The sequence below is a fragment of the Abrus precatorius genome, unplaced genomic scaffold (genome assembly GCF_003935025.1).
Source record: "Abrus precatorius isolate BTA unplaced genomic scaffold, Abrus_2018 Scaffold10, whole genome shotgun sequence".
Classification (NCBI taxonomy): domain Eukaryota; kingdom Viridiplantae; phylum Streptophyta; class Magnoliopsida; order Fabales; family Fabaceae; genus Abrus; species Abrus precatorius.
This window is the reverse complement of record NW_020874292.1, coordinates 31,436,788-31,456,535: the sequence shown is the minus strand read 5'-3', so window position 1 is coordinate 31,456,535 and position 19,748 is coordinate 31,436,788. Positions and strand designations below refer to the sequence as shown.

The 19,748-nt window shown below is 32.5% G+C and overlaps 2 protein-coding genes across 2 annotated transcripts; both read right to left on the bottom strand.

The window, feature by feature from the left end:
* Window positions 1-1,665: 1,665 nt before the first annotated feature.
* On the bottom strand, window positions 1,666-7,845 carry LOC113862568 (cellulose synthase A catalytic subunit 4 [UDP-forming]-like). Its single transcript, XM_027495651.1, has 12 exons — window positions 7,758-7,845; window positions 6,998-7,199; window positions 6,766-6,872; window positions 6,559-6,625; window positions 6,301-6,451; window positions 4,946-5,558; window positions 4,510-4,647; window positions 4,167-4,292; window positions 3,860-4,072; window positions 3,237-3,755; window positions 2,727-3,077; window positions 1,666-2,559 (listed from the first exon to the last, which is right to left on the bottom strand). Exons 1-12 carry the CDS (start codon window positions 7,809-7,811, stop codon window positions 1,978-1,980), a joined length of 3,123 nt encoding a protein of 1,040 aa, XP_027351452.1. The 5' UTR covers window positions 7,812-7,845; the 3' UTR covers window positions 1,666-1,977.
* Window positions 7,846-11,140: 3,295 nt separating this feature from the next.
* Window positions 11,141-13,446, bottom strand: LOC113852918 (polygalacturonase QRT3). The gene is made up of 3 exons (XM_027483318.1): window positions 13,188-13,446; window positions 12,856-13,092; window positions 11,141-12,237 (listed from the first exon to the last, which is right to left on the bottom strand). Exons 1-3 carry the CDS (start codon window positions 13,407-13,409, stop codon window positions 11,200-11,202), a joined length of 1,497 nt encoding a protein of 498 aa, XP_027339119.1. The 5' UTR covers window positions 13,410-13,446; the 3' UTR covers window positions 11,141-11,199.
* Between the last annotated feature and the right edge of the window lie 6,302 nt (window positions 13,447-19,748).

Below are 19,748 nucleotides of genomic sequence, written 5' to 3'. Positions count from 1 at the left end.
ATTATTATTACTGTTTGATAAATATTTTAAAGTAATAAAATTTAAATGCATATTAATATTAATTGAAATTATTTAATTTTTTTACATTTTAAGATTTCTTTAGTTCACCTTTACTTTGTGAATGGTCACAATAACTCAAATTTTATTTACTAGAACTAAATAATTAATTTAATCAAAACATATTATATAAGTTTAGAAATATTTTATATTGAATAAACCAAATAAATTGTTTACAAGTTCAGGCAAGTATAAGGATACTAAAGCATTTGATTGAGGCCCTAAAAAGTCATTAGTGAATCAGAAAAGGGTTCTAAAAATAATAGTAATTATCAGTAATTCATTATTTAAATATAAATACTATTAATTAGTAGAAATGTATTGAATTGAAATATCTTGTAAGTTTATGGCCCACCATCGAGGAAACAATTTATCAATAGGTCCCAGAAACAGCTCCAGTCAACAGCAACCATTAAAATTAATTATAAATCCTAATAAAAATGTGCTTACTGTGTCATATGCGATAATCGTAAGTTGAAATACAACAATATTTACTATCAAATTTGTAATTTAAATAATAATATGAGGATTTTTTAATAACTTATGTAATACATAAATTTGATGTTAAAAACGTAAGCAATTATATATGTTTTATCCGTTTAAATTTTGAAAACACCAAATTGTCTGAATCCCATACTTCGTTTTGTTTTGTTATTTGTTGAGAATAGCTACCAAATTGCTGTTGCTTGGCTGGTCGAGATTTTATGTCATATAGTAATTAATAATTATTTTTTTCATATTATAAAGTAACGCTTTTTTCTTTTTTTTTTAATTTCACCTAACAAGAATGTATGCTACGGCAACGCTCAATCGAGTGGCGCCACCCACCATTGCTTCATTCTGGGGAAAAGTGTAAAGAAATTTGTGATTGATTTATTTTCGGTTTGTATTTTGTGTATTGTTTTATAATTAATTAAAAAAATTATTTTATTTTTATTTTGTTTTCTTTAAATCTTTACGAAGAAACAATGAATCCTACACATGACAAGTTATTTTTCATTTTCATCTATGCATAAAAAATGTTCCAATACTATTATAACTTCTTTAAATGATAATAATCAATTCCTAATTTTTTTAATATATATATATATATATATATATATATATATATATATTAAAAAAAAGGTGAAACAAGTGTAGAAACCACAATTATTTTTATTTTTAATGATTTTAACGATATTTTTAATAAAATGTTATGTTATTTTTGTTCTGTTTCCTGACTTTAAACTTTTTGTGAAAATAATCAAGAATAAAGAATATTTTTAAAATGTTTCTCTTGCAGAAATTAAAAAAAAAAATCTTATAATTATTAATAAAGATATATCATCTAACTCTAAAAACAAAATCAAACATCATTAAGCAATCCATTTTAATATTTTATGCTCTCTGTTCTCTCTCTCTAATTGGCTTTTGACTATGGGACTCGTGTACAATACCTGCAAAGGAAGGAAAACCACCTTTGGTGGAGTATGCGTGGCAACACATGGTACAAAGGCAATAAACTACTCTTTATTATTAATGTAAAATGAATATTATTTCAGTTATTAGTAATCTGAAATGATACTTAGGAGTGGCTTTGAGCTAATGTAGCAAATTGATAACAAGCTGGCAAAATTGAGTCATATTCTCAAGAATCAAGATCTAATAGATGAAAAATAATCTCCAATAGCACCAAAACTCAGAATATGTTTTCCAAAACAGTGACAATTGCTGCAATATATGGTTTATTTGTATCTTGAAATGAATACATTCCAATCAGATCCAATTTTCTCCTTTAAGACTTATGTACAGCAATAACTCTTCTCAGAAAGGCAAACACTCAATAGCAGTAAGAAAATTAGAAAAGCATGCACATAAGTGCCATTACTCATCAAATGAATTTGGAAGAAACACCCCATCAGCATGCCTCTTCACACAGTCTCAGCATTCTACACCACATTGTTTGAGTACTGGACCAGTTTGCTTAGGCAAGAAAGGATCAATCCGGACCCAAATCAATGAGAAAATAGATGCTAGAAGGATTGACCACAAGACCACTATAGTAGGAGTCCTGTTTTGCTTTCCCATTAGACCTTTGAGGAAAGGATATAAGTGAACAATGACCCAAAAGGCAAAGAAAAGCTTCCCAAATAGAGGACCCCATGTACCATATCCATTGTTGATGGCATCAGATACTCCAGCCACCACTCCTACAATGTTCAATATTATAAGAGTGGTTGGTGGAATTAAAAGTGTAGTCCACTTGAAAAGATAGAGTTCTCCAAATTCAGTATCATCTGCTGCTTTTGCTGTGACAGTGAAGTTTGTGTCTACTCCACCAAGAACTTTGAGTAGACCTTGAAACACAGCAAAAAGGTGAGCAGAAACACCTCCAATGACCCAGAATTGCTCATTTCGCCACAAGTCTTCAATGGTAACACCACTCCATCGAAGCTCAAGTACACCAGTTAAAATGATGGAGATAAATAGAGCCATAAACCACACGCTAGCAAGGTTGGTCAGCTGCACACAACAAAATACAAAACCCACATTCAGAATACATATATGTAATGGCAGCATTATTTTTCCCCCTGCCATTTTCTGCTTTCAACAGTTATGTGAATCACATGTGAAAGAAAATGATCAATCTTAAAGTAGTCTCAAGAAATAAATAGTGGTGTGGTACTTACAGTAGGGATGATGAACTTTCCAGTTAGGAGACACACAGCTGGTATTGTGCAGTATGCAAGCAGAGGGATTGAAGTGAAAGGATATACAATGGTGTTAGTGTAAGCCAACCTCTCTAGGTACTTCAGCTTTCCTCCATAGCCATACCACAATGGGCAATGGCGACTAAGGAAAATCTCAACAGAACCAAGAGCCCACCTCAGAACTTGGTGCAATCTATCTGATAGATTTATAGGGGCAGATCCCTTGAAAGCTGGTCTTTTTGGCATGCAATATACTGATTTCCATCCTCTGCAGTGCATCTTAAATCCAGTCAAAATATCCTCTGTGACAGAGCCATAAATCCATCCAATCTGACATGGAAACAAATTTGTCAAGAAGGGTTCATAGAAATATTAATCATCATGAAACTCTATGTAACTTGTTATATGTTGTAAATGAATGTCTAATCAAGAATTATAATGAAATGTATTGGCCTATTTAAGCAAACCAGAAGAAAATCCAAATGTTACCTCTTTGCCCCATTCAGTTTTCTCTTCATAACCACAGCTTATAACATGAATGGCCTCCTTAACCAATGCTTGGCTATTTGTGCCTTCAGGAAGTCCACCATTTTCCATCAAAGTGGAAGCAATGAAAACTGGTGACTGCCCAAATCGCTTCTCAAAACTTTTCTGGGACATGAGGGATGATTTCTCTAGCTCTTCATACCCTTCAAGTCCTTCTTCAATCTCTTCAAGATCAAACATTGACCCTGACCCTTTTCTAACATAGTCTTTTCCCATCATTTTCTTCTTCTTGCTCTTGGAGTATAATGCACTAAAGAGACCTTTTCCTGATTTCTTTTTTGATTTGGACTTCCTTGAACCACCACAACAAAAACAACACCATGATGGCCAGCAATCACATGTCATCTTTGGCCTTTTCTCTGATACTGGTGGATCATAACCATATAATGCTTGCCTGTTGAACACAGTTCCAGTACCGACATACACTGGTCCTTGAATCCCATCAAGCCCTTTCATATTGATCTATGATGAAAGAAACATTGAACACAAACAATTGAAGATCAGTTAATGAAATGAAATTTGCACACATATTTGAGAAGTTAGAGTTGGGAACCAAAGAAACTTACATCAAAGAACACAGTGTTGCGGTTAGCATATCTATCATGGCGATCAATACCATCAAATCTTTGTGGAAATTGGACGTAACAAAGTTTCTTCCCAAGGTTGGGGTCCATTAAAAAGCACATAGCCTCTCTTACTGCCTTGCTATTATTGATGTAGTGATCACAATCCAAATTCAACATGAATGGTGCATTTGTAAGCACAGCAGAAACTCGAACCTTAAGGATGGAGAACAAGAAAAATGATTTACAAACAGGATTATAATAGTCCTACAAGAATTAAACAACAGAACATCAAGTTTTTTGTACTTACCAAAGCATTCATGGCACCAGCTTTCTTGTGATGTGGATAACCAGGACGTTTTTCACGTGAAATATACACAAGTCTTGGTAGTTCCTTGCCTTCCACGTCTAATGCACCAGCACTTCCTAAATATACCTGCAAAGGCAAATCTATTAGCCATTATCAATTTAGACTAATTATTATTGCTCTCACTAACTTCTTTACTTTACTGACACTAACTTGATTTTCCAATAAGAAAATGCAATTTATATATTATTAAAGTATTTCTATTCAGCTTTGTTTTGTTCCTTAATGACAAGATTATATAAATTACACAAAAGAAAGAACTAACTGGAGGATGCAATAGCCAAACCTGAATCATTCCTGGATGGTCACGAGTGTTGTTCCCAGGCCATGGAGTTCCATCTTGCATCACCCACCCCTCCTCTGGTTTCTTCTGAGCCTTTGCCACCAAAGAATTAATTTTCACTTTAAATTCTTCATATTCTCTCTGCCATGGACCAAACACAACAAGCACTACTGTAAGCCTCTAATGGACATGAAGCAAAAAACACAAAAACAAAGAAACATAGGATAAGGGGTAGTTTGGTTTGAGAAAATGTTTTGTGTTTTCAACTTTAATTACAGAAATGTCACATTGTTTTCATTCTGTCTCCTATACAAATATTTGAAAGCAGGAAATCAGATTGAGAACAAGGTATTACTTTGGTAATTAAAAATGTAAACTGAGAATATTCTCTGAAACCAAACTGTCCCTAATTTTTCGGGTCCTATCTTTATATCCTCACCTTCATGGCCCTTCTTTCCTTCACAAATGTAGGTTGAACCTTATCCTTCAAGTAATCAATTTTTTGAGAAAAATAGAACTCAGGAGCCCTGGGCTCTATACTATATTTCTTGCAAAAGGGTACCCATCTTCTTGCAAACTCAGCAGTTTCTGCCAATGAATCAAACAAAAGCATAGATGCACCATCATCTGATACATAGCAGCACACCTTCTCAACAGGATAGTCAACAGCAAGGATTGAAAGAACAGTGTTTGCTGTTATAATGGGAGGTTCCTTCAAAGGGTCCACAGTACTCACAAAGACATCAACTGGAGCAAGTTGGTTTGGTTCCCCTTCACGCTCAAACCTTATAGACAAACGGTCCAAGTAAGTTTCACGAGTGATGGGGAACCACTTGGGGAACTGATCAAGAATCCATGACAGTGCAAACCATATCTCACATATCACAGAGATAAGCCACAAGGCAAATGCATCATATGCTGGTGTTAAGATACGGAAGCGGAAGAAGAAAGCAAGGATAACAAGCCTCAGCACAATCACTATTCGATATGGGTTGATTAGACTTGAAGATATTGGAACCTTGCGCCACAATGGTTGTCTAGCTTCAGCCAAACTGTCAGGTGCCAAAAGAAAGTTAGTTTCAGTTCAGACTTCAAATACATTGTGCCTTGTGTGGCACACTTGTTTGGTATGCAGGTTCCTCAACTAAAGTGAATTTGTTCATTTAAAAGATGTGACTATAAAGTGAATTGGTTGTGATTACTCATTTCTTCTTGGGGTGTGACTTGTGAGCTTTTAGTTAAGAATGAGAAGTAACATTTTTATATTTGTTAGATTTTGTGAATGAAGAGCTCGGAGGTTAAACATATACTATAGAAAGTACATATGTTTTTGAAAAAAATGAACAAATTTTGCTAGTAGTAAAGGTAATGTTGTTCCACAGAATACACCTAAAATTATATTGATATTATGGCAAAAATTTCCGGTATTCATATTAGTCTCCCTTAAAATTCGGGTGAAATTTTTAATAAAATTTTTTGTAAACAACTATTTATAGATCATTTTTTATTTGATAGCATTCATGGAGAAGAAAAATTATCTCATGTACACAAAATAATATGCTTAATTCTTCTGCATCATTTAGTGTGTGTACACTTCAAAAAATTTGTAAACATGAATCCAACACGGAATATATATAACTGATAGCGTTGAAATAAATGGGAATTCATGATCAGTCAAACGTGAAACCAAACACACTTAATATTCATGAGAAAGAAACAAAAGGAGGCAATCTGATGTGCACAGACAAAGGCTTTTAGAATCCATGGGAAAGAGCAATAGAAGAGATCACTTACAGGTAATCATCGTCTTCACCTTGGTCCTCTTTTCCGTCCTCTTTGTTTAGTAGACCTCTCTTTTCTTGCCTGACTTTCCATTTCTCTACTCTTTCTTGCCATTCAGCATTACTGTAGAATTCTTTGTCTCCTTCTAAATCCTTGCCAGCGACTATAGAACAGTATACCAACATATAAACAGAAGAGAATAATACCATAAAGGATAAAAAAAAACATCATCATGGATAATTATTTTCAAAAATTAAATAAGTTTCTCACCACTTCCTGCGGAAGAGAAAGCTTGACCATTGGTATGAAATTTCTCTTGATTGAACTCCCCATTTTCCTGTAAAAATCACACATGCATATCCATTTAACTAGTATAACCACAATACTAATTTTCTTATTCATATTTTTCTGAAAAAGATTAACAATTTCCACATTGCATTTATTTTTTGAAGCTTGATTAAGAGTAAAAGATATTACCACATGATTAACATCATGTTCATCACGATGATTCTTAAGCTGAAACTCATCATCAAAATCATCTGCATCAAAGTTCTCCTCTTCGTCTCCAGCCACTCTAGGACAACCTGCAAGAAATCCACCATCACCACATGTCCACATAAGTTAGCCCACAATGTTATTAATAAAAAAAAGCAAGTTTTGATTTACATAAACACAAAAAGTAACAAACAGAGATAAGCTAATAAACAACCTTTGTGACGCTTATAGCGAGTGTTGCATTGAGGGCAGCACTGGTTCCCTTCACTCCTCTCATACTCATAACATGGTCGACAAACAGGAAATCCACACACATGACAAGCCACAAACAGCTCCCCATTTTCCTTTTGTCCAATCTCATCACCACAAACTCGACATGTTTTTGATGAAGATTGTCGGGTATGTGACTGACGCTGCTGCACAGAAACAAAACAAACATAATAAACACCTGTAAGAAACTAACATGCAATAACATGATAACATATTATATACAACAGATTTGTTTAAAGTGAGCCCCACTTTCTTCCTTCTTTTTTATCTTATTTTACATCATTTAAAAATATTAATTTATGTTTTAGTTTGTATAAAAATTATTATCTAATTTTACTCTTTATAATTAATTAACTTTTTTCTATTTATTATTCTCTAAAGAATAAAGATCCAATAAAAACTAATAAATATTTTCTTAAATTTCTAAAATGATAAATAAAAGTGAACAATTTATTAAAAATAGTGACAAATAAAAAGAAACAGAAAGAGTAATAATTGTTTATTAAAGTACTAAATTTTATTATATCTTGTGATTTTTAATAAAATTTATTATGATATATATATGTTTTTGTTATGAATCCTTGTACACAAACTTAGAAAAACAAAATATATATGTTGGGAAGGTTCAAACTAACCAAAAGAAAAAAAGAAAAAGAAAGAATGTGATATGAAAGAGTGCAACATGAAATGAGGTGAGTACGTACCTCATCAGAGTCATGTGAGAAATGAGAATGAGAACCAGTGATCAAGCCAGCCATGGTGTTTGAGGCCACGGCAAGGCAAAGTGACGGAGGTGTTGGGAAGAGTAAAAGAGAAGAGGGTTATATAAGAAATGGTGGGTTGAGAGTGAAGCATCAAGGTCATGGTTTTGGATGTAAGAGTGTGTACCAAACTGTGAGTTGGAGGGTGGTGGGTTTGAGTCTAAGAGACGTCAAGGAAGGAGCGACAGGTATGAAGCCCTTTTCTTTTCTCTTCCCTTGCTTCCATTCAAAGCAGGTGTCTCTTTTCCACTTCTTATTACATGACATGATAAATGTGGTACACAAATATTTTATAAGTAACACCATTCATGCTGGTTATAATGTCACGTCTCCACCTTAAATTCTCACTTCATAATAATAATAATAACAATATATTAAATAGAAAAATAGGAAGAACTGTAATGGAGGCGTTTTTTATAGTTCTTAATATATACGTTCATCAACATATATAACATTGCACCCAAGTGAGTTACGATGTCACATCTCCATGAATTTTTCAGTTGACAACCAAATGGAAAATGCTATTTGTAGGAGGAAGGGGAAGAGTGGTGCAATCTCACATGCAAGATCTGCAAGGTTTCACAATGGGACACACAGAGAATTCCATGTCTTCCAATAGTGCAATATTTTGATATTCGGTAACTAGTAAGTTTTTTTTTGTTTTTTGGTCAATTGTAACTAGTGAGTTATTGATGCCTTTTTTAGTTTTCTATTTTTATTTTTTTGGGTCTTTTTGTTGCAAATGTGTGAATCTTTTTGTCCAAGTGTGAGGCTCAGAAGTGTGGCCCAAATCGCAGACTAAAAGAACCTATGATGTGTGAGAAGGACAGACTATAAGTCTTTTATTTTCAAAGATGGGCTTTCTAACTTAAGTCCTTTGAGCTATTGTGAGGTGTCCACTCATACCCAACTCATAATCATAAAAAATAAACCTTGAACCTTTCTTTTTAAATTCCCATGTTTTGCTTTTGGAATTTTAATTCTTAAAATACTATTTTAGAAATAATTTCTGGAATTTAATTTTTAGAACCTATTAAATTTTTTATATAATTAAATTATAAAAATGATTTATAAATTTAATTTTCATGTAATGATTGAGAAGAGAGAAGTAGATTGGCCAAAACAAAAACAAAAAATTGTAAGAGATCACACGCCATGCTTGAACATTGGCTAACAAGTAGAATCATAGCCTTTCCCTTGAGCATTTTGGAGATTTTCTTAATACGGAACGATTTAGTTTGAATTAACTCATTTAAAGATAAAGAATTAATTAAAAGTTTTCTGAAAGGAACTTTTAATAATCATTTAGTGTATATACACGCCATTAAGCGATCAAGTTTCGTGGCTTTTCCGCACCGTACATAACACACTATAAAAACTTTAATCCGAGTTGCTAAATGTAATCTTTAGAAAATTCAAAATACCCAACTTCACGATTTTTCTTAAATTGTCAAGTGTTTTTTTAGAGTATTTGCAACCAAATGTAATTTATATTTTAACTGTAATTTTCCAACCAGCGTATAAAAGTCTCTTGATGACAGATAGAACACACACCTTGCTTACAACAAATAATTTGAATCTTATATGTTTCTCTATATTCCATGAAATTAGCCATATTTTATCACTACCATTCCAATTGGAATTTTTAACCAATATCTCATCCAATTGGCTCCTAATCGAGGGAAAAAAATATTAAATTTCGCTTTGCAAATTATAATTTTAACGTTGGTCAAATTCATATGTTAAACCTTTTAGTTATTAGTTTTCAGAATTGAGTATGTTGAATGTGTAACAAAGTAAAGCAGCCATTCCCTGAAACTCAATAGTATAATTTCAAACCTTGGCTGCTAGTGCCTAGAATTTGTTCACCGTTTATTTTGGGAACTTCAAATTCACGTATTTAAATGGAAAATATTTTTTGTGCTACAAAAATGGAACATTTTTGGTGTCCCCTTTTATTGCGGCGAGTGTTTCTGAGATATGCGCATATAAAAAAGATCAAAAGTAGAAATCAAAATAAAAGTAATTATAGTATGTTAGATATTGTATCAATTTTTAGACGTTCAAATAGCACAATTGCACGTTAAATTCTTCAACATCCTCTCAGCTAACGTGTTCGACTACACCTCCTAGAATTGATGACCCTTAGCTGAATTTGATCTGAGCAATCCGCAGGATTACCTTCTCTATTAAATTATGACTTGAGGACATGGAAATGTGTTTTGAAAAATACATTCCATCGTAATGGTGGCTGAAAAGGAAAAGCATTTGCGGAATTGCTACATCAGCTTTGACTGATTGGTGCCTTCTAAGTTCTGATGAACATGCTTGAATTCTTTCTGCCAATTAACTCGTCACACTAAACCCCAAAAGCAATGAAAATTGCATTTTTCTTGTGGATGAATTCTAGATAAATTAAGTTCATGCAAGTATAAGACCTGAACTTATTTACCAATTAATTATCTTATTTTTAGCTTGATTAAGCGTTTAGTTTTTCAAATATTTGCTTTTTTTTTCACTTAGTATCTTATTTTTAATCCCCCACCCCTTAATATATCTTTTATAAAAACATTTTTTGTTACTAAATAATCTCTCTGCTAATTAATTTTTTCCCTCAAATCTATCTTCCATAAAACCCTTTTGGTTACTAAATACATCTTCCTGAACTCTAGATGTATGATGTTCATTAAAATAATAGCTGAACTTACTAATTAATTTTTTTTAGCCTAATAAGCTTTTAGTCCCTCAAAAATCTACAATATTTTTTTCATATAGTATCTTATTTTTAATCCCCCCCCACCCCAATCTTTCATAAAAACATTTTTTTTTTTGGTTAAAAGTAGTCTCACCGCTAATCTTTCTTTTTTTTAAAAAAAAATCATATTTAATTCCTCTAAATTGGAGAACCAAATGAAAAAGCTCGTAATATAAAAAGAAATCAAATTGGAAACAAAAACTACACTTAATGGAAAAAACTAAAAACTTGGTTAAGCCATCTTTTTATTATGGAAACTTGTTCGCCTAAATTTCCCACATTAAAATTTTCATTTTTTTTATTTTATATCGCGAGAAAAAATGTAAAGAGAAAAAAATTAGAAGAATGAAATACAAATTATATAATAGCTGCTGGTATCTCCAAATTGATTAAGCCCATGTCCATTTTAATGAACTAAACTGTTAAAAACTGTAGCTTCTATTAATACTTTTCCATCAATTACAGTATAATGTGCGGCTCAGTCAATCTAACTCTAACAATGACCGTACTATGTTTACTTTTAGTTTGTCCAAGGAAAGAAAGGAAGACTCAACAACCAAGGTATGCACAATTCCCTCTTTAGTGAAGACCCCATGACCAAACATGTTCTTCACCAGCTTCAAACCTTGTTCAACTTACCACACTTTGATCCGCTGTAACAAAAACATTAGCAGTTACTGCTTCGTTTGTTTCAATCACAACGCGATTCTGAGACACATTCCTCAGAGCATGATTTGGGAAGGTGCTGCCTGTGGAACTTACAGAGTATTGAACATCTTTTATACGGTTAGGAAAAAGCAAAATATTGTTAAAATCAAGGGTCCAGGAGGTTCCATTCCCTTGCATAGACATTTTTGCAACTGTAGCCTTTAACTTCATTCCCCTCACAATGTTCCTGTCAACAATAACTTGATCAATTTGATGAAAATGAGTACTTGATTGGTCCAGATGAACAATATCTACCCCATTGTTTGAACCTGAGAACATGTTATCAACAACAGTAACACCATTTACAACTCCATTCTTAGACTTCAGGACAATATTTGCATCACCAAGGAAGAAACTACTAGAGATATGAAGTTGAACCGGATCTTCTGCTACAATACTTGTGTAATCCATGTAAGAATTCACAATCCTAGTTTGTGTCAAACCGGGTAGTTTCAAATAAATTCCAGTACCACCAAAGCCAGTGGCCTTATTGTAACAATGTACACCAGAAAAAGTGTTGGCTTGACCAGTAACCATTATTCCTATAGCAGCAGAGAAAATTACCACATCTGTGACAGCATTGTCATTGCCCTGAAGGGTTATTCCAGTGCCTGAGAAGTTCCTTTCATTTTTATCCCCACCAGCAGTTATGTGCTGGCCAAGGAAGGAGTTTCTAATGTAGGTTTCGTGGCCACTTTGGACTAAAATTCCATTGGTGGTGAAATGTGTGATGTAACAATTGTCTATGTTAGTCCTTAGTGAGTTTATGACAGAAATGCCTCCACCTCTGAAGTTTGAGTCCAACAAGAGGTCCTTCATAGTTATGAACTCAAAATTATAGGATGATGAAGAGGAACTCTTCCTGTTTCCTTCCTTGTTCCCATTAGAAGAGGTTGACAAATCAATGATATAGGCATCTGCTGGAAAATCATTTGAGGCTCTTATAGTTCCCCCATGTATCTGTTTTTGCATCAAAATACAAAAAAAATAAAAAAAATAAAAAAATGAGTTATTTTGTATGTCCAACTGAATAAACAACTAAAAAGTGTAGTTTTCCTTGACTTTTTGCAACTTTGTATCATAAGACTTGGTCTTTAAAAAAAATTTGTTCAGAAAAGGACAAAAGGTAGGAGGAAAATAATTTTCTATAATCTCAATAGCAATAGTCTAAATTTCTTGGGCTAGTTAGACCAACCGTTTCACTATCATGACTAAAATATAGACCACCTGCCCCAAAGACTAAATTTGGCCCCGCTATAAAGTTTTACAACACTGCCAATTGCCAAAGAATAAGGAATATATAAACTTTGGAAGATACCTTTCATATCAATATGAATAACTTTGGGGCACAACTTTGATTTGCCCAATTTACTTTTTCAGTGTATTTTTTAAATGAATGGATTCAACAAAAATAAAAAATAAATGCAAGATAGATTATTTTATTCATGGCATCAATTTTTAGTTGTTGAAATAACAAAACTATTTTCATTCTGTGCATTAACTAATAACCTGTAGATAGTTATATTTGTGATAGAAAAGTTGTTCATGAATGAAGTTAACAACTTGTTAAGGCATTACCATAAGGTTGCCCACTCCAGCCTCAGGCAACTGCAATGGACGGCTAATCATGTAATCACCACCCTCAAGATTAATCTGGGCACCTCCAAGGTCTCTGATGCCTTGCATCAAATGTCCTTCACTTGGACCCTTTGTTGCATCTGCTATGGCTGCAATGATTGCTTCAGTGCTATCTGAATTGCCTGTTGGATCAGCACCATAAGATGTCACATAATATACACGAGCATTGTTCACACCCTGCATTACACAACATATCAAACACTTGATATTTTCCTAGAAAAAATAAAAAAAATGGACTAAACTAGAGGTGGTGTTGTGCATAATTGAATTACCTGAAATGAGAGAGGAGAAGGAGAAGGACTAGGAGAGGGTGAGATGTAAGATGGTGCTGAAGCAATGGAATCATGTCTTGTTAGAGAGGCCTTAAATGTTTGAAGTCTTTGTATTGATTCATGGTAGTTGCCACTCTTAGGAGGGAAGTTCTCCCCTAAAGCACCAATTACAATGAAACAAGCCACCCCTAGAAGCAAGGAACAGGGCAAATATCTTGCCATTGTTGGTGTTGTTGGAGAGAGATTTGAGGTACTATGGTTAGTGTGAGCAGGTTAGGGAAAAGCATTCTAGTTGTGTGGCCATTTAAATAAGGTAGAAGGAAAACTTGTACTTGATGGAGAGAAAGAAAGGGAATTAATAGAGACATGGAAAGAAGTTGGGGTAGCTAAGTTTTGATAAGAAAATGTTTAGGGACATTTTCATATTTGATCATACACATGACACCCCCTACATCATTTGGACCACGATATCAGTGAAGGTTGTTCTGTAGCCTTTTTCTCAAACCTTTGTCTTTTTTATTTTTATTTTTTTTAATTTTCCCTGACCTGACAGAAAAGTAAGCACTTACCAACTTCTTACTTTTGGGACCTTTACAAGTTTGACATTACATGTGTAGAAGGTATTTTGGAATAGGAAGAAAGCACATATCTGGTAAATCTTAATTATGTGGTGGAATTATTGGGTGGAGAGGGTCCACCGTACAAGGCTTGTGCCACAAGATGGCTGATTCATCATGGATTCATGGTAAATCAGGAAAAAAAAATGTTAGGTATGTATTTATTGCTAAGAGGGAATTTTCAAAATCAAAATTATCAATAAATATTACCACTTTCACCAACATTTTCTCGTGAATTTTAGTGTAATTTAGCATAATTTTTAATGGTTTTCTTTTACTTTTTTTTTTCCTGTTAATGTCTTTAGTACAGTAATTAATAACACTTAATTTTTCCTTAGAAAAAAGGACCACCGGTGGTCCATCAAACGTGAGCCATTAGATTTGTTAAAAACTGTTAAATGTTACATTTAAAATATCAACGGTAGAGAATGAAGACCAAAAGTGGTTAAAAAAAGTCAGCTAATCAGCATTATGAATGAATTCTTTACCATTAAACCATATCAATATTCTCACCATCATGCTGCTTTTACACACGTGTATGGCTTCTCTACGTTATGCGTCACAAATATATTTATTTGTATTTAAGCCCCCTTTTAAATAACTTTTTTAATAAGTATTTATAGGATAAAAATTAAGAAGTAAAATAAATTATAAAATTAAAAGATAAATTAGTTTATGATTTTTTATTTTTAAAAAATTATGTAATTTCTCTTAAACTTAAATAATATAACTTACTTTTAGTTTATTAAAAATATTTATTTTTTATATTAATTTTTTCTTCAAGTATTTATTTAAAATTTTACCTAATCTGAACCTTACTCACAATGCAACTAATAATTAATAACAACACAATACCCCTAAATGTCGGCTAATGAAATTAAACTGTGATTAATTCCACTAAGCGGAGATTATGGTTAAACCCTCCGTCCTAAGTGTACGTGTCAAATTATCAAATTGTCCGTACCATTCTTAATTACTTCCGTGTCATGCAGGGATCTACTTAGGCCTTATAGAGAATCAATAATAATAATAATAATAACAAATATTAAAAATTCAAAATCATGATAATAATGCACTAATATCTTTTTTTAATCCATTAGTTAACATTTGTATAAAAATCTATTTTCTGTGTGTGTTTCTTATATTAGTGTTTAATGCATCATGAACATTTGAATTCTTCAGACAATTGGTTAGCACGGCATCAGCAAAATGCACTCTTTGTGGCTAATTAGAATTGATTAAGGATTTAATTAAATAAATTAGGCTCACACTTTTTCGATATGTCATGCGCTTCGTGATCGGAATTAAATGTTATTTCTTTATATAAACGTGATAAGTTAATATGATGTGCTTAATCTGAGTTCAGGTGAAATGACTAAGAGACAGCATGAAAAGATTGCTTTCCTTAAATTTAGAGAATCGTTGCAAACAATTGGATCACGCTTTGGGTACTTTAGAGTGTATTTTGACGCAACAAGTAATATAAGCCCAAACAGGAAAATACGTGGGACAATCCAAATCTCAAAACGTTGTTAATGTTTCTAATATGTTTCTTCCAAAAGAATGTCACAATATATTTTTATTATTATTCTTATTGTACCGTTATCCTAATTCACGCTATTGAACACATATTACACTGATTAAATATTTTTTTCTCTAATAAATCAAATATGAAATGTTTTTGAATGCCCCTTAAATCATCTAAAATTTTGTCTCTATACACTACGATCAGAGGTGTCATCTCTTTTCTATTATTTTATGTACCAAAACAAAAATATTAAAACAGATTTTTTTTTAATCCAGACTATTTAACATACGAATTAGCCCAATAATCAATTTCTTAAAAACTTTTTTTAATGTTATTAATATTTTTTATTATTTTTTAAGTATTTTTATATAGTTTTTTGTTAAACAGCCCAGCCCACTAACTGCAGGACAAAGCAGGCCAAACATGGGCCATCAATTTTTTGGGCTTGTTAATTTTACAGGCTAACTCAGTTCGTCTCTTTTATTGGTGGTCTATCAATATCATGGACCAGTTTTAATTTTACAACATGAATAAAGCTTTAAAAAGAACCTTATTTTTTGTGGTCAACACAATATTGGAATTTAAACTTAGTAGTTATTAATAACCTTAGGCCCAAATGAAGGTAATTAACCCCGACATTCAGACCCAACAATTGGATTCTTGACCGAAAACAAACGGCCCAGTAATCGGATTTCTCATTCTAAAAGACTAAGGTAAAAGAATTAAAATTTATTAAATAATATTTATTAATTTAATAATTGAATATTAAAAGTAATATTTTACCTTCGTTTTTCTCTTCCTGGTTGCCTTTGACACACCTTGCAAGTTGGGAGGGACAAAAAGGTATCTTTTGTGCTGATAACACAGAGCTTATGAACTATTTTTATGATATTTAATTGTCACCTTCACCTTTATTACGATGTTTCTAAGGGTAATGAAGGCTATATATTGCTTGGAGCTTAGAGCAATGTAGAGTGTAGGCATATTTGTCATCTCATGTAGCATTTTCCATGTTTGTCTGCGAGTGACTTGGGAGCTTATGGACAATCTATGAGAATAGCTTATGATTCCTTTAGTTTTTTTTAGCTTATTTCAAGATATCCGTAACTCATCAAAATAAACAATTTTTAGTTTATCTCAATTGGTGCTGAATCATTGAATCCATTTATTTGGTGCTGAATTTCTAGAATCAATGCTTGTCTACTTCACTGTTTACAGTTTCTTCAACTTCACAAGAAGGAGGGCACGCCATCTGCAGAATAATTTTGGAGCTTGGATATAATGTAATGTACAATATTGATACGGTTTGGTACTTGGGTTGGCTGATCCATTTCCTTATCTTAAGGGGAATCATGTTGTGTACTTCACAGATGATATGGCTACATTACGTTTGCTACTATAATTTCTTTTTCTTCTGTATTGCAAATTCTTTTTAGATACTGTAATGAAGTCCATGCTACATCTATTATGATATTTCTCCAAGATAATACTCTTACGATGTGCTTAACATATAAGGCATGATTTGTAGTGCCTCTCTAATGGTTGGAGACCTTTCTTACAAATTCAATGGTGGATTTTTATAATTTGGGTCTTGTTAACCAAGGCCCTGGTGAAGAAATCAAACGTAGATTTTCTTGAAAAACACGTTTGAGTGAGTTGAAAATTACAGGAGAGGATTATTAATCATATTCTATGACAAATACTTTCCACTTTTGATATTTTAACTAGTGCCCTAAGGACACTTCATTGCAATTGCTTTATAATTTTAGCATTTATAATTGAATAACATGATGCAGCTAATCTATTTTCCTATCCTACAATATGTCAGACAAAGGGTATGTGCAATTTTATTGGAGCGGGTTTTACAACGATTACTACATTCGCTAGATATTTCATCTACACAATTCAAATACCAAAGTAATTTTGCTTCTGGTTTTGGCAATGTGAATAATTATTACATGTTGTTTAATATCCTTAATAATAAGATACCAAAGGATCTATCTTGCGCCTCTAATTTTGCAAGTTCTATAATTCGATATATTGAAATGAAACATTTTAAGATCTAAGACATCACTTGAAGGTAGTGTTTTTTAGACATGTTAGAATGAGACAAAATATAATTATATGGGCTCTGTTCTACGTTAGATATATTTTTAAAATAATTGTTTTACCGGTGGAACATTCCACCTGATAAAAATTTACACGAAGTAAATTTTTATCCAAAACTATAGAATTCAATAATACCTTTAGAAAATCCGTTTTTAAAATAGAAGAAAATAAACACAGTACTAAAGAGTACATTTTAGTTCCTTTAAAAGGGTGGAATAAAAGAAAACAGAGCAGAACAGAACACTTGGTTCGGTAATGTCTTTGAAGTGTGTACTAATGCTTCTGAACTATACATGCAAAAGTTCAGTTTAGATAGATGTTACTTGTTGGGTTCTTTAAGGATTTTCTTACCTTTTAAGAGATTAGAAAAGATCACCGTAAATGCATTCAAATGATGTCAAAAGAGATATTCCATTGTAGAGGCCTACTTGATGATGGTGTTCTACAGTAGCCATTTATGCTTTCTTTGCAAGATTTTCCTTCTTCCTACTGATGGAGCAAAGCTAGTCATGTAAAAGTGAACTGAGGAACTTCAATTCAACCATGGTCGAAAACCAATAAATCAAATGATTGAACTGCTCTAAACGGGGCTTTGATGAGATTTGTAACATTTTTTTCTTCCAGTTTCTATAACTTTCATGCAATACTTATATATGATGATAGCTTGTATGTCTTAATATTTTTCTTTAGAATATTCTATAATGATGTTTGATGTTTGTTTCTGATGAAGTGGTACTGCGCACGTTATTGCATGCTTCAGTGCAATCCTACTTGACACTTGACCGTTTCACGCGTACTTTATTGCTGATTCAGAGTGTAACTTTTAGACATGACTAGAGTTGAAAATACCCAAAGCAGTCTCCCATATATTAAAAACAAAATAAAATTACAGAGAAAAAGGGTTTTTATTTGGCAATTCTTTGTGGCTGATCAGACATTATTGGCTTCAGTAAAAATCTCATTTTCAAATGAATATTGATTTTCAAGGTTTATCCCTCATTCTGTTTATTGAATTGATGGAAAGACGCTAAAGAATTTTCCTATTCCCCAAAATTTAAGATAAAATTCTCAGAGAATAAAGAAAATATTTTCATGTATGTGACATATGCCAATACTTGCGTGCCACTATAACTATGTCTATCAAATAAAATGTTTGTTGATTCTTCATTGATTCCAATACCTAGCGTTTAAATTGTTAGTTCTAACTTCTAATGAATATTCCTTTCATTCCTACTTTTATGATAAACAGATTCAACCAGAGCTCAAATAATGCATGTCACGTATTGGCATATGTTCCCAATGAGTTGAGGGAAAAATTGGAGATTGCGTCTTATCCCTAGACCTTAGTGGGTTACCCTCTTTTATTCCTAATTGGCTAATCTAAACTTTAAGGAAAAGTTCTACTAATTGACAAATATTTTGTCCCTTTACCGAAAATAAATATCTATTTATATTCCATTGAACACTATATCTTGCTATGAATTTGTGTTATATTATGGGAGTGTACCATGGATGATTTCCTAACTCATACCCACTCCCAACATAATGAATCTTCTGCTAGATAAAGCGATTTCATGATTATGGTCTCTGGTTGGTAGATGATTATGCACTTGAGTTCCCAATAGGTAGGTTATGATTAAAGTAAAATGTTCATGGCCTGCTCCTACTATGATACAAGCATGTACATTCATAAAATGCTTCTTACCAATTTTCTTGTCCTGGTTTGCTCGGTGGATGTTGACTGAAAACAAGTTTCAATTGTAGCTGTGATCACTTGCCATTCTGCACATTAGGGTTGTTCAAGATCCGTCTGATCTCAGGTTTATTTTAGCATATTTGAGTTTTAAAATTCAACCTAATATATTTTAAAGATGATTTTGGGTTATATTTTCAGTCTTTCTAACCCAACCCAGTTTTTTTAAAAAAATTATACTTTTTAAAGCAATTATAATTAGTAATTATAAGATAAAAATAAATATATATACTATCACTTAATTATTAATAATATAAAAATTAATATAAATTTCCGCATAAATTGAATTCACCCAATCTTATCTCAATATTATCAGATATTAACCAGATTGAACACACATTTTTAAAAAAAAGACGTAATAAGATAAAATAAAAATAAAAATGGAATCGTGTTAGTACGTCCGTACAGCACACCACATTGTCTGACTAATAGCTATTCAAAGCTGTTGAAAGGACTGACAAATATGGCCCCTTTGTCATGGCAGGGAATTATATATATATATATATATATATATATATATTCTTCCTTTTATTTTAATTTTTTCATTTTTGTGA

What these genes read in the sequence shown, in the direction of transcription:
- LOC113862568 (XM_027495651.1), bottom strand. Translation starts at nt 7,811, where the DNA reads ATGGCTGGCTTGATCACTGGTTCTCATTCTCATTTCTCACATGACTCT. An exon ending in TCGCTATAAGCGTCACAAAG is followed by an intron (nt 6,873 to 6,997) that starts GTTGTTTATTAG and finishes GATTTCTTGCAG; the next exon opens with GTTGTCCTAGAGTGGCTGGA. An exon ending in AAACTGAATGGGGCAAAGAG is followed by an intron (nt 3,078 to 3,236) that starts GTAACATTTGGA and finishes TTTCCATGTCAG; the next exon opens with ATTGGATGGATTTATGGCTC.
- LOC113852918 (XM_027483318.1), bottom strand. Translation starts at nt 13,409, where the DNA reads ATGGCAAGATATTTGCCCTGTTCCTTGCTTCTAGGGGTGGCTTGTTTC. An exon ending in CTTCTCCTCTCTCATTTCAG is followed by an intron (nt 13,093 to 13,187) that starts GTAATTCAATTA and finishes TGTGTAATGCAG; the next exon opens with GGTGTGAACAATGCTCGTGT. An exon ending in CTGGAGTGGGCAACCTTATG is followed by an intron (nt 12,238 to 12,855) that starts GTAATGCCTTAA and finishes ATGCAAAAACAG; the next exon opens with ATACATGGGGGAACTATAAG.